Raw genomic sequence first — 15,035 nt, 5'->3', positions numbered from 1 at the left:
GAGGGCCATCTAAAGTGAGAGAAGTGCTGCTATTGAGTGGGAAGTGATGCTCAGAACAGGCCAAGCTGTGACTGAAATCACAAAGCAAACATTAAATACTGGCTGTCTTCTGGTGAATGCCAGTAGTGCTCCTGTGTTAGTCATTATGCATCTATTTCCCTCCAGAGGGTAGTTACAGAGCATTTGCTTACTAATCCTTTTTATTTATCCTTCAAAGTTAGATTTAATAGTTTATTAGATTTAATAGCAACCTAAACTGTTGGAAAAACTGGGCTGCAATCTTTCCTCCTCTACAGAGAAACCTGAGAGAAAAGACAGCTTGGAAGTTTGTTTTGGTCACCTAAATTTGAAAGATTTCAAAGATCTTTCCAGCAAACAGTCTTACTATGACTATTCATTTACTTTACTTACAGATTTAGAAAAAGCAATGCAAGTGACAGCTCGGTCAAAAAACCCCATTCCAATGACATGAAGTGTGTTCAGAGTAACAGAATCCCAGACACGCACATGTGGAGGCAATTGCTATAAAAGAGACACAGAAAACATCAGCTCAAACAATAATGGAGAAAACCCATCAGGATTTGAAAAAATGATAATGCATCTGAAAAAAAAAACCACAATTGAAGGTATAGAAATTATCAGAACTTCTCTAGAGTCACCCATGTAAGCACAGATACATTACAAATGGTTTGCTGGTTATTGTGCCTAGGTTCAGTATCTGGGACTGACTATGCAGAGTGTGCAGCATGTCAGATCTCAGTTTGTTCACTGAAGCTCATGGCCACTGAGATACTCTGCATGAACTGAAAATTGTTGATGACTTTGTGACATGGGATTTACTGGTAGGCCCAGGCAGAATTTAAAGTGTACAACTGAGACAACTCTGGTAAATGTAAAAGTGTGAAAAGAAGCTCAGGAATTTTTAAAATGCAATTAATTTCAACATCATAAAATTGGCTGGGGAAAATAACTTTATGTTCAAACTCTTCTTTACAAGGGTAACCAGAACGAGATTGCTTTTTGTAAATAAAATTCCAGCTGTACATCCTGGCCCCAGATCACGTTCCTGCGAAAGCCCCGGGGCTCCCCTCCCTCCGCCCCTCCCCTCTCGGCCTTTGGCTCCGGAGCCCCGCGATGCCTCCCACGGCCAGCAGGGGGCAGCCCTCGCCCGCAAGCAGCGAAATCGCACTTTAACATAAATAAATATATCTGAAAAAACCCGAAGGGCACAACAGTACCTCAGTTATGTAAGTGGTTTCTATATACCTATATACCATATTCCACTCAAGCACAAACGTCAAACTTTTAGGTTTTATTTCATAAATAAGATGGCAAGTAAATAAAAGCTCGAACAATATAATATAATAATTTATATTATTATATTAATAATATAAATTAATAGTTTACATAACTCAGCTAAGTTATCTTTATTGCATAACTGGTATTTCCTTTTTTTTCCCCCACTGTCCTGGTTTTGACTGAGATAGAGTTAATTTTCTTCTGAGTAGCTGGCGCAGTACTGTGTTTTGGCCAAGAATAATGTAGATAACGCAGATGTTTTGGCTGTTGCTGAGCAGTGCTTACCCTAAGTCAAAGACACTTCAGTTTCCCATGCTCTGACAGTGAGGAGCAGATGTGAAGCCAGGAGGCAGCATGGTCCAGGCAGCTGATCTGAACTGTCCAAAGGGATATTCCATCCCATAGAATATCATGCCCAGTACATAAACTGGAGAGTTGGCCAGGAGAGGCCAGCTGCTGCTGGGGCACAAGCTGGCCATCAGTCAGTGAGACATTTCATTGTACATCACTTTTCTTTCTTGGGTCTTATTTATCTCTTTTTGTTGTCTTTATTGTTGTTATTATTATTTAATTAAAATGTAATAATAACAACAACCATTCTTATTTCAAACCACAGGGTTTGTCCTTTTTCTAATCCTCCTCCCCACCCCACTGAGGGGTGGGAGGATGAGTGGCTGTGTGGTACTTAATTGCTGGGGTTAAATCATGACACTCAAAGTATTCAGCATATTGATAATCCAGATTTCATCCCAAAATTCTTCTTTGGCGTCTGCCTAAAAGTTTGCAATAGTTTGGTTGTGACAACAGCTGCATACTCTTCTGAGTCACTTTTTCATCATGGTTTTTACTGCCTCTACTTGTTCCCATTCCTTTTCCCTTTTGTTAGCTCTTTGGAGCAATGTTCATCTTACTCTGTTGAAACAGTCCCAGTTTACAGCTAAGCTTACGATAATATAGGTGGCAATAGAGAGGAAGATATTCTTGCCTAGACGAAGGCAAGAGTGAAAAATATTTTTTTTCCAACAAACAACCCAAACCCATTATTTGTAGTTTGGTTTTGGTGGCTGTGATCAAAAATAGCATTGTATATTGTACAATTTAATGTTCTCTTTTCCTCCACATCCATTTGCCCTCTCAGGTCTCCTTTGCAGCCTTACCCCTCCATGCCACTCAGAGACCAGCTCCAAATTTACTTTCAGTCTAAGTCAGGGATCCAGAAACCATTGATCAGTCTTGATAATGGAATTGGGTAACTGATAGCATGCAATAGGAAATCTCAAGTTTTGCTTCTGTTCAGTCCAAAAATGTCAGACCAATTACCATAGGAAAAGAATACAGCATGTATCTTCTTGATAACATATTCTTATGAAATATAAACAATTATACATCAGTAAAGAAGCCACTTACTTTCCCATCCTTGGATGTCCCTGCAACTTGACCTGTTGCTATAGTGATCCTATCAGGATGAACAGCCAGGCTACAAAAGAAAAGAAGAGGCCAAACTTTAATCTATTGACTATCAACAAGCTATTACTTGAGCTTGTAATAAATAGCCCTATTTTAGCCATATAAAGCACTTAGCATATGTGTAAACTCTTTAAGAATATAAAACCAGAGCTGACAAAACCATTGTCACATTCCTGTATTTTAAAATCCTCTGAATTTTTTTTCACTGTATCTGCTTGGCATGCCATTCTAGAGGCCAAGTACCCTATGAAATTAACTGTTGCAATAATTCATTTAGCTTTACAAACCAGAAAGGCAACCTCTTTCCAGTAAACCTGATAGCTTTGAAATACCTAGAGACAGAAAATTTGAAAGAAGGAAATGAGATGGAACAGGTCCAAGTTAAAAATCTACTTGTAAAACAACCAGATTATACACATAATTCAATTTATGAAACATGCTCACAATTCAAGCAGATTTGGTTATTAGGCCTATTTTTGGCTTTGAGGGACGATGAGCGTTTCATAATGCCTAATCTAAAGAAGGGATGTCAAACTCATTTCACCCATGAGATAATGCAGGTGCTCTTTTTCAGCTACACTGTGCAAGAAGACTGATACCATCAAGATAAACCATATGTTTATTTAGATTTCAGTTTAAGGATTCTGATATTTGCTGGTATCTAGTATCCTCTGATCTTCAACACACTTAAATCACTTTGAAGCCCAATCTGGCATGTGGGCATGGCAGCAAACAAACCAGGTCTAGTTTACACGCCATCTGCTATGGAGTCGGCATGCCTGAAGATTACCAGGAAGGCCACAGGTGAAATTACTATTTTGCTGGTTAGGTTGAACCTAAAGGAACTGTACAGGGCACCCAAGCCCTGCTGAAAGGCATTAATTCAATCCTACTTTTAAAAAGCAAGGAGAAGATTCTAAAGAAGAAGATAATGCTCAACCATCCTAAAAGAAGAGTAAGGAAAATGAGTGGATCTATCTCAAATATTGATTTATGAAGAAAAAAAGAACTGTTATTAGATGACTTACCACTTCACATCATCATTATGACCAGTGTAATGTCTCTGAAGCTGCTCCTCGACGTTGAACAACACAACTACAGACGCGATGAAGTACACGGTCTCGCCCGTCGGCAGGAGATAGAGATTGCTGCGGCAGTCCCGGCCCCTATAGCCATAGCTAGAGTGTTGGTCAAGCTGCAATAACATCATCTACTGATGAAGAATGTTAAAAACAAGAAAAAAAAAGGATTCCCTGTCCTTGTAGTCTGTAGTCTCTGTCCTAGAGTCTCCACCTCTTGGCTTGAGCACAGCTTTATTACTTGACAACCTTCAGAATTCTTTCCCTTACTACAGTAGAGAGTTGAAGCACTTCGCAGACTTTAAAACCTACATATCCTGCAGAAAATACATAGCAAAGAATAGGGGAATTTGCAGACGTACTATTCCTTTAGCATCCTCTAGAATTTGCTAAGTACCAGACAAAGGCAATACTAGGTTTGTCCCAGGTGTATTTACTATTTACACTGCTTGACTAATTAAAATAAAAAAATTAGACTTGATAGAAACACTAATAAGTCATTCAGCACATCTCCCTGCATTTACACAAGGATTGATTGCATTATCCTGTGTGTAGGTTGACTCATTTCATTAACGTGGACATGACCAGCCAGATGGATAAAAACCATAAAAGGGTTATATCATCCATTCCAGTTTATTTTTGTAGTATTTAAAAGGCAGTGGCCCAGTTCTGATGGTAGTCATATCAATACAAATATAAAATTAATTCAATGAAATGAGTGGAATAATAATCTCATTTAGACTGAATGTTAAATCAGCCAAATTTTGTAGTTTTATTCTTCTGAAGAGTCATTAGGGACTACAACTATTTTGGCTTTCTTATTTTTGATGGGAACAGAAAGAAACAGCATTAGCAGAATCTTGGCAAAACAGAAGTGCATTCTAATGCAGTCAGTATGGAGGAACTGGCTGTGAAAAATATATGGGCAGATAATGAAACCCCAATTACATGATCTAAACAAGATACTTGTGCACTATTCTGGTTGGTCAATTATAAGCCACTCAAACTAAAATAGCTATGTTAACATTGTTGAAGTAATAAGGTCAATAGTTATCCTATATAAATACCTATTTTAGAAGAAACAGCTTGTTGATTTTTTCATATAAGTGCAATAGAACTAGTGCTGCATACTCAATTATTAAAGTGTGAATTCGGAAATAGAGCTTTTCGTTTCATAAACTGAAATATCTCAGCCAAAGTTTTTTGAGATATTAAAGTGCAATGACATTGAAACAATCAATATCTTCAGTTAAAAAGAATTTACTATCAATTTGAATCTGTCTTTGATGGTTGGTGTTACTACTCTAGATTTCTGGACAATTATTTATTTATTGAAATTTACTTTTCTCTCTCTAAGCCCAGATAGCATTATGAATTGAAGCCAACAGATTTCCCTAGTTCAACAACACATAATCAAATTTATAGTGAACCAGCAGCTGAAGTTAGTGTAAGGAATTGAACTTCTAAAAAAAGTGAAGAACATTACACAGACATGCATAAGGAACAAATCTCAGTGCACAAAAATAGCCAAGACTACATTCTTTAGGGAAAATCTCCTTTCTTTACTATTCTTCCTGTGGGGAACAATGCTGCATTCAACCCTTCACATGACTGCTGTTGTCAAACACTCCATTTCTTTCTATCAGCCTTTTTTCTCAAATGCAAACTCCTGGGGTTGATCCCTCCTTCTCCTCACTGTTTCCCACACTCGGATTTGGTGTCTTCAACTTGGATTTGGTGAGTTGGCATTTCAGGGTGTGTTACCTTGACCTTTTCTTTTCAATTGGCCTGCAGTTTTTGTTTCAAACCTCCTGCTTGCCAAGTGAGTTGCTCTTAAATGGATCTGGGCAGGCCACTGCTCCCACCCTGATGTCCTGATTTCTCACTTGGATTTTGCATTTCTGCTCCAGCCCCCCTCACACTTCATCACTCAGTGGTTTTGTTTCTTCATGTCCTAATATATATGATAATATATCAAAGGTGTGAACCTTTTTCAGCTTACCTAGACAGCTGCTAATGTGATGGTAATAACCCTTTATGGTTCTGGTATGCCCTGAAATCTGTACACATTAGATTTTCTTCCTGCTGCTTCTCATCATACTCTGCTTTCCTTTCCATTTGTCCACGCCACCTCCAATATCTTGTTTCCCTATCCCCATTCTTACATTATAGAGCATTTCTGGCTGTACTCCCACAGCTGGACTCATTTATTTATTACAAAGATGTTTTTTCCTATTCCAGTTCCGTTACCCTCCAATCAAACAGTGCAGCTTCTCCAACTCAACTGGAATGAATACCTGCAATATTTCTTGGTTTTCTGCTGTATTTCTCTTTCTTCTTAAATAATCTTATGCTCCTGCTCACAGTTTCTCTTCCCCTCATTACAGTTTACAGTTGTCAAGTGGGCATTACCTTCTCCCTCTTTGTTTTAAATTATTTTTTAATTGTCTTTCTGAACCTTACATATACCTAGTCATTGCTATAAATACTAAGTATGAGTATCATGATTGGAATTAATTGCAAATAAATTAGAAGCTAGCAGAGTATTTTTGAAAAAAACAGAAGAAGCTAGCAGAGTATTTTTGAAAAAACTACCTCCTCCTCAGTTCCATTTAGAATAACCATCTAGGGTTAGTTAGATTGTTTTATTAATTCACACCTCTTCTATTTCTAGACAACCTTAGATAGGATTCTGCTGGGTACAGACACACACCTGGAAGAACATATGAATATTCACACTAAAAGTAATATTCCATCTGGCAAATATTCAGTCATTTAAATAAGCTTAAGTGAGAAACTAATGAGACTGAAATCATGACCTACTCTAATTATAATTTCTTATAATAGTCTGAAATATTGACGTCAGGTTCCACCTACATGTTGCTAATGACATTCTGCTCTGTTTCATGTTTGGGTGTTCTGTTGTTTCAGCAAGCTTTCTAACACTTCCTCCTTTTCATCCTTAGGCCCCCTGAGCCAGGAGCCCCTTACAACTGCAAAAGAAATCATTCAGTTCTGTTGTGATAAATGGTGAGAACCTCTACAACTAGATGGCAAAATGCTGCAAGCAGCGTTTATCACTGTAATCTCACCTGTTTTATTAATTTTATGGATTTTTTATCTTTTTAACACATCTTCACTTATTTGTGCATGCACTATCTATGCAGTTCCAGCAGAATGGGATAGAACATACAGCCTCAGCTGCAATAGGAATAATAAGAATGGTTACTAAATCTGTCATTAATCTCTTGTGAATACAAAGGGACTTTTGGAAACTCTGAACGTTCTGAAACCACATGCAGTTCTATTTATACAACTTTGAAAAAGACTATATGCAGTCTGTCTTCTTTTATGAAGTCAAAGTAATTTCCTATTTTCTCTGCAACCAGAAGAGATTTTTCTTTCAAGAGAAAACCTTATGAAGACGTCACCTCTCTAAAGATAATGGATATTACAAATAAACTCAGATCTTGTGTTTATATTTATCTTGAATCATCCATTATATATACTAAGATTATATAAAAGTGAAATGTCTTTTTAAAAATAAAGAATATATTCTGTCATTCTACTTAAACGTGAAATAGGAAAACTTTTGTATGTAATGAAACACTGATTTCTTTCAAGTTAGGTTTCTGCAATTATGTCCACTCCTAGAAGTCAGTGGAAAAATTCGGTCATTCGATATTTATGGTGTTTCAGCCCCCTTAAGACACAAATCCAAATATTATTTTATATATTATATTTTATAAATGTTATGGCTAAGCATGGATCAGTTGCAGAGCACTTCTCAATTCAGGGCTTATTCCAGCTGAATGTACCATCCTCTTAAGGACAATGGTGTATATTTTATAAAACAGTTAAAAATGATAAATTACTGCTAAGAACTAGAAAAAAACCTGAGCTTGTTTTATGCATATTGTAATTAATAATCCAAGCTCACTACATTCTTATGATATGCCTAGTTTAATCTTTGGCTAATTAGAATGCTTCAGACTTAACCTTCAGGCAACATTTAGCAAAATCTTTCTTAAGCTGCCACCCTGTACTTTACAAGGTGAAAAACAGCAGCCTCAAGAAATTAACACCTATTTTCAATGGAATGTCACTTCACCAATTAAATGAACCCTACGACCTTAATCGTGCTATACTTTAGCTCGAGAAGTTATTTAACCCAAATCATTATGGAATGACTGATTTCCAGTAGTCCTCCAGCACAGAAAGGATACACCCATTCCAGTTTAAGCCTCTTGGCTGGTAGTTCTACTTTTGCTTCCAAATTGTAAGATTCCACTTGCTCTTTGGGCATGTACATGGTAACAGGACGTCCACGAAGAAACATTTTTACGTATCCTTCCTCTACAAAAGGTCAGAAATGTTTAATGTTACACAAAAAAGCCATTGGGGAGAATTCCAGTGCTCCTCCATCCCTTCCCACATAACAGTTTGGTGCATTACAATTATAAAATGACATGCAATCTCAAACTTAGAAATTTAGCAGGATTTTTTTTTTCATAAATCATAATCACTAAGCAGAATTTTTAAAAAACATATGAAGTCCCTTCTTCCTCTAAATATTCTGAGTAGCATAATTAGAACTAAACAATGTCGTGAAGAACTACAAAACAGAAAGGTCTGAAATTGAATTTTTAAAAAAAGTCACAATATTATGGTTTTTAAATATTAAAAAATGGAGGGAAATACATCAAAGATTACAATTAACGCAGAAATGCCACTTAAAATTAATTTTATTTTTTAATCAATGTTTACAGTTGAGCATCAGCATCTAAATTATTTTCCAACACTCAGTCGCATTCTTTGCATCCCAGTGTAAAGATATGCTTTACACTTGATACAGTGTTAGAGATACATTCGAAATAAGGAACACAAACAATTAGTAAGAGGAATCATGCTGATGTACATGCAGAAAAGATATGTGCTTTAAGAATTACTAAACATTGAAAAAAGAATGACAACATTGACAGCACATTAAAAGAAAGGAAAATGACATACAGGAGAGAAGCTACAAAAACTCAATTGGCTGACAGAAGTAAACATTTCTAGAAGAAAATACTATAAGTAATGTGTTGAATTGATAAGAAATATTTTTGGGGCAGAGAAGCAGAGATTAATAACAGATCTGGAAGTACTGACTTGGGGACTTCATGGGGCTTATAAAACTAGGAGATCTGGGAAATGCCATGAAGGTCTGACTAGGACTTTTGGGAAGTGGCAAGGCCAAAGTGGGTGTCCTGTGAACTTCTGATGAAGTTTGTCCAGATTCAGAACGTGCTGGCTCTTGCTGCTCCATCGGCAGATCAAGGGGTTCAGCCTTGTTCGCATGCGAATCAAGCAGTTTTGGAGTCAGTGACATCTGTAGAGTTACTAGACAGAATAATCGTGGGCACAGAGGAAATGGAAGGGCAAAAGTAACAAAAATCATGTAAATGAAAAAAAATTATACAATTTAGGACTGTTAAATTATGCTACGAATTTTAAAGTATCATTACAAATATACCACTATTTTTTAAATTTGAAAGCTAAGGCTTTATTTTAATTGGAAATATGCATACGCTACAAATCTTGTCTAAATTAATAAGAATTATTGATTGAACATATAAACATTATAGCAATGCTCTAGATGTGTATTTTGCCTTTAGACTAAGTCATATGGGAAAGAGACCTACCTGACCTGTCACAGTACAGTTACAGTTAGGTCTCTCTAGCTACATTTACAGAATGCATACATAAAATGAAAGCAACAGAAAAGTTAATGCTAAAAAGAAGAGATAATAATGATGAAGTAATGGTGACAGAAGGTTGGAACTTCAAGATGTCTGTTAAAATGATAGAATATTGGAATTGTTTTAAAAATCTGCTCCAATATGTCTGTATTGGAAAATAAAATAGAGGGTAGAGCATTAAATAGCAAAGCATTACAGCACTATTTGTATGCGCATGCAGCATCTATTTAATGAGCTTCAAACACGTGCCAACACTGCTGATGCTGGTGCACCGGAAGTCAACAGATTTTCAGCAATGACAACTACTGGCTGTACTTATCAAAGGCTGTGAATGAACCAAAGTTTAATTCACCAAGCTGCTTTTCTCACCTGAAGCTTATGGGACTCATAAAACTCGCATTTAGCCATCTAAAGTGGGAGCATTTGACCAAGTCACACCAGACTAGGAAAGTATATACTAACCAGTAAACTATATCAAGTATATTACAACAAGTAATCAGCCCTCAGAATGTGTGTATGTCTCTCTCCCAACTGTAAGGAGAAACTTAGGCTGATTAGGTCAGTCAGGCATAGAGGTCATATTGTGTACTTATTTCTAACTTCTGGTAATATTCCATCTCTACTAGTTTTTGTTCCTAACCCAAATATGTTATCTACACAATCAATCTCCATTTTTTCCTACTTTTCTTAAGTAAGTTTATAAGACAGCAGAGTACTAAATGTAAAGATATAGATATAAAGACAGACAATCATCAAACTACAAAGACAGACCAACAGTGAAACTTTTAGACAAATGTATCTTTTACATCTGCGGTTTTGTAAATTTGATATTGTTGTTGCATAAATGAACAGTTAATGAGCTGAAATAAGAAGGGCATCAATGCCAGTGGGATCTGCAAAGGAGACCACCACTGATTGCAGGTATAAATTTGTACAAAGAATACAAAGAGGTAGAGACTCTAATAGACTTTGCTTTGAGAACAAACATTTTTTGCTTTGTGAAATTCACATTTATTGCAAAGCTGAAAGACACTGATTAGTGGAAAAACTGTTAGGATATAGCTATTTCTAAAAAGCAGATAAATCTGTGATAAGATCACAGATATAAACATGCATCAAAAGTGAGCATATTTACACTACAACTTAACTAGAGCTTTAGACACCAACATGGTATGTTTATCAAATGTAACACTGCTTTATGACACTAAGCAAAAAGCAACAAGAAATTAGTTGTAGGCCTAGGTCTGCTTATTTAAGATTCAGAAAAATCTACAATCTACTCAATAAGAAAAAGCAAGAAAAAACAAAGGCTTCTATGATCATGTTAGGCTAACAGCAAAACAGCCAACAAAGGGGCAAATTCTATACGAACTCCAGCAGAAGTGCAGAATGCCATTTCAAACACAGTGAACATCCACGTGTTGCCATATAGCTCTCTCAACATTTTTTTTCTAATTCAAATTCTTAGGACTAAGTCCATAGGAATATAAATTATAACCCGTTATTATGATTAAAGTGCACCTGAGGGTTATAATTCAGTAGATCACATAATAAATGGTATAGCATTTTTGTTTCACTCAAAAGAACTAGATAAGTTTTAACATTGCAAAATGCACACAAGTTAGAAAACAGCTGTATATATATTGATCTTTTATCCCACCAGAGCCATTTTGCTTCGAGAGCTATGAGGTTTTGGAAGTGAAGCCTACCTTTGCAGTGTGTCACACGGCGCTTCCCTTGTGATTACAGAGACAGAGACAGAAGGGCTAGATAAAGATGTGTTTGAATACAATAACTCTCTAAATACCTGCTCTACAGTCTGTCCAGTCTTAGTCTGCTGCAGGCTAACCTGGGGCTTGACAAAACACTGAGCCATACACTGGGTAATTACCTTCTAAACCTCTTCCCTCAGTTAGGGGCCTCTGTTTGGTTCTACCATTAAAACACTGGCTTGAACTCCATTATGCAACCATATACTTAAGTAAAATACCAAGTATAACCTTAGAAAAAACTTTCATTTCAGTAGGAATTTTGTCTAGGTGAGAAGGACATCAATGTAGTGTCACATCTGTTTAATTACTGACTTTTATCTATGGGAAAAGTGGCAGAAGAAAAAATATTACAAACACCTTTTTTACATGGTGTAAGGGAAGGAGAAATATTAGGCAAGGAAAGCATATTCTATGCAAATCAGAAGTTTTCTTTTTCTAAACCATCAGTTTTCATGGAAGGAAAATGAACCCTGACTATATTGTCACAAGAGACTAAAGCGCTTATTTAATTTTATGTTATTATAACTTCAAAATCAGTTACATTAAACCTCAAAATATGCCTTAAAAACTTTGTTGGATGCTGAGCAATCCATGCAGTAAACAAAAGATCTCCAACTTTTTCAGTTTAATGTATGATTACTGTCACAGAACTGTGCATAAAAATAATACAATACATCTGATAAATCAACATGTTTTTTTTCCTTCTCTATTTTGCTAAAAGAAATCTTTATTTTAGTTGTAGTTGACTTTTCAGAACAAATATAACTGTTACATACACTACTCAGCTTCACATTTGTATTGAGACTCTTCAAAATTTTTAACTGTTTAATAACAAGGACAAATATTGCTTTCACTTACACCTACTATTTCACTTTCAAAATCTTTGAGCAGGGATAATACCTAAGTTGGAAAAAATTGAAGTACTGTTCAAATTAAACATAGATTACCAAAACTGTAGTAACAAACCACCTTTTTTTTGTAATTTGACAAATTACATTACAATCTTCAGAGGGCACCATTTTATGTTTAACATTATAGCATCATAGCTGGAACTTGGCACTGCTTTAATTACCAAAACCTTAATACTGCTTTGAAAGAGAACACATATGCAGAGTAAGAAGACATGGTCTTTTTTGTCCTTGTCTTCTTACAAAGAATCTGAACTGTAAAATAAATCTATTGCATCAATAAAATCTAGAGTGAACTGATCAACTTTTAACAATATATCAGTAGCAGCCTGTAAGTATCATGTTTAGATTCCCAATACCAATTTCTTGGCATCCACAGAAGTGGGGGAACCCAATCACAGTTACTATCTGCTTAAAAATTGTAAAAGTTCCTACCTGCACTGAACATTGGTTCCTTGGGTTTGCTGTGAAAATAATGAAGAAATTACTATTTAAAAAGCATGTACATACAGTCTGCACATGTATATGTATCAATATAACATAAAATTTAAAATATAATATAAATTTTTGTTGAGTGTATGTATGAATAAAAATACTTTTTTAATTAACTTATTTACAAGGTAAATCCCCAGGCAAACACAGTTAAAACCAGTAAACATCCTTGATGTCACTTTTACAATCAATTCTCATGACATTCTCAAAGTTACAGATCTTCCTCTACTAACTACCAAATTCTCTTAGTTTGTGAAGTTAGTCCAATTACAGGAGAACACAGAAACTGGCCATGAGCAGCTGTATGATTTTTTTTGTTTCCAGCCTTGATTTAAGGAGCAAATCAAAGTTTGAATCCTGCTTTTTCCAAAGACTTCACATAAAACATGGAACTTCCCAGTTGTTCCTTGGTGCATGACAGTACTTGGTAAAACACAGAAAGCACATAACCATGATTAAAATGTCTTCTATTTGTCACTGCACAGGTGCCTGCAAGACAACTGGAAATGGGTTTTTCTTTTTGTCTTCAGAAAATATTTGGGAATACTTGAGGGGAAAATACATACAGCATGTTGAGAAGCTCTCTGGATAGTACTACCCTGGCCAAAAGGAAAGAATCTTTGTCAAGAAATTTGTTCCTAGTCATTTGTTATTTTTGTCCTTTGCCCCTGTAAATCAAGTTTGAGAGTGTTGTTTCTGATGAAGAATGCAAGTGACACAACGTTATATTATGCAGTTATTTCTCTTCCCAGTTCTCTCTTTTTTAATGCAATAAAACTTTTGAAGTATAAGGTAACTGCTGTAAGTTTCTTAGGGTGATCCCAAAATGGGTGAACCCCCCATCTGATGGAGAAATGCTGAAGCATGAAGTACTCCTAGAGCTTGATGCCATCTCAACACCCTCTCCTAGACTGCAGTGGGCAGTAAGGAAAAATCAAAAAAAGAAACAAGACGGTGTTGGATTTTTGCACACAGTTTTTTTTAAGCATAAAAGATTCCCTCTCACTACAATGAAAGATGTAGCAAATAATTCTATTGTATTTTTTCCTTTGCTTTGGTTTGACACTTATATTGAGAATAATACTTTACTTAATGACAAACCCAAACCAAACCAAATTAATTCTTATTCTACTCCTGATTTAGCAGCTTTCCATAATATCAGCCTTAGTGCTAATCGTGCATCAAAATACATGCTTCAAGCTGGCATACACAGCCAATGTCATTTATATAAATAGCATGATGTGCTGCCATTGTTAACACCAAGATGAACATTTTCTCTTACAAATGAAGATATTTTTAGAAAACAAAAAAACTTTATGGGATGAAGCACTAGTCAGAAATGCTGCCATATTAGAGACAAAACCGTCCCTAGCTCAGAACAGACCATGCTGACCTATTCAAGCTAATCAAGCAAATGTGAAAGGCTGATTCATGACAGTAATAAAGCAAATCATCTGTATTTCCTAATTATACAAACCCTAACCACACACAGCTCAGAGCTCTGACTACCCTTTTCCCTGAACTTGAGTCACATCCTACTTAACTAACCCTCAGGAAAGCTTACTCCTGGCTGATAGCTACAGGAATAGGGACACTTCACAGTAGCATGGGAGATTATGGTCATCTCCTTAAGCTTAAAGCTTCTTGAAAGAGCTTTCTGTAGCATTCTGCCTTTGCATAACAGCTACAACCCTACAGGCTTTCAAAAACAGAGGCATGGAGTATCTCACACTGGAAGGGATGCAAAGGGGTCAAGGATACAAACAGACTGCGAGTAGATGGTTAGGTTAACACACCCTTCCTCACTCTTTCACACATACAGTCAGCTTTTGGGGGACAGTCTTATTCCCAGCGTTCAGAATCATCAATTTCCTTCCCATAACTCTGGCTTTGTATTTTGTATGGCTGCTCAGTTTTGACAGGAAGCATGAGGCAAGTCTTTAGCCAGCCTCTTCCACAGGATAAGGACACTCATTCTTCAAGGAGGTGAAAGCTGGGGTGCTGAACAGGCTGCACGGGACAGAAATGAGGGAAAAAGTCTCTAACCATACAATGACTGTTCTCATAGTGGTACCAACATCACGAGCACCAGCTGAAGCAATCTAACACATGCTCTTGATTAGGTCCTTGGAATACTTGCACTTTACTTAACCGTTGCATGCCTTGTGTGCTGGACTTTCTTCCCAAATCCTAGAGTGAGTGATTTCAACCCTTTGTGACCTAACAATTGCAAAATGACATAACCATTGATTTTGTTGAAATAGGGTGTAAAAATTA

General features: G+C 36.3%; 1 protein-coding gene across 7 annotated transcripts in view; it reads right to left on the bottom strand.

The window, feature by feature from the left end:
* EML1 (EMAP like 1) overlaps positions 1-15,035 on the bottom strand; it is a 120,246-nt gene that overhangs the window by 17,684 nt on the left and 87,527 nt on the right. For 4 of the 7 annotated variants that reach the window (XM_041397675.1, XM_041397656.1, XM_041397701.1 and 1 more), the window contains 6 exons: positions 12,702-12,730; positions 11,296-11,322; positions 8,072-8,201; positions 3,795-3,944; positions 2,707-2,776; positions 412-522 (listed from right to left, as the gene is read on the bottom strand). In XM_041397675.1, coding sequence (XP_041253609.1) covers positions 412-522; positions 2,707-2,776; positions 3,795-3,944; positions 8,072-8,201; positions 11,296-11,322; positions 12,702-12,730 — 517 coding nt within the window. The remainder of the gene's footprint in view (positions 1-411; positions 523-2,706; positions 2,777-3,794; positions 3,945-8,071; positions 8,202-11,295; positions 11,323-12,701; positions 12,731-15,035) is intronic. The other 3 variants (XM_041397666.1, XM_041397711.1, XM_041397692.1) reach the window with 1 other exon arrangement.

This window comes from Onychostruthus taczanowskii, unplaced genomic scaffold (genome assembly GCF_017590055.1).
Source record: "Onychostruthus taczanowskii isolate IOZ18803 unplaced genomic scaffold, ASM1759005v1 scaffold1, whole genome shotgun sequence".
Lineage (NCBI taxonomy): Eukaryota > Metazoa > Chordata > Aves > Passeriformes > Passeridae > Onychostruthus > Onychostruthus taczanowskii.
The sequence above is the reverse complement of the archived record's forward strand: the minus strand, read 5'-3'. Positions and strand labels throughout refer to the sequence as shown.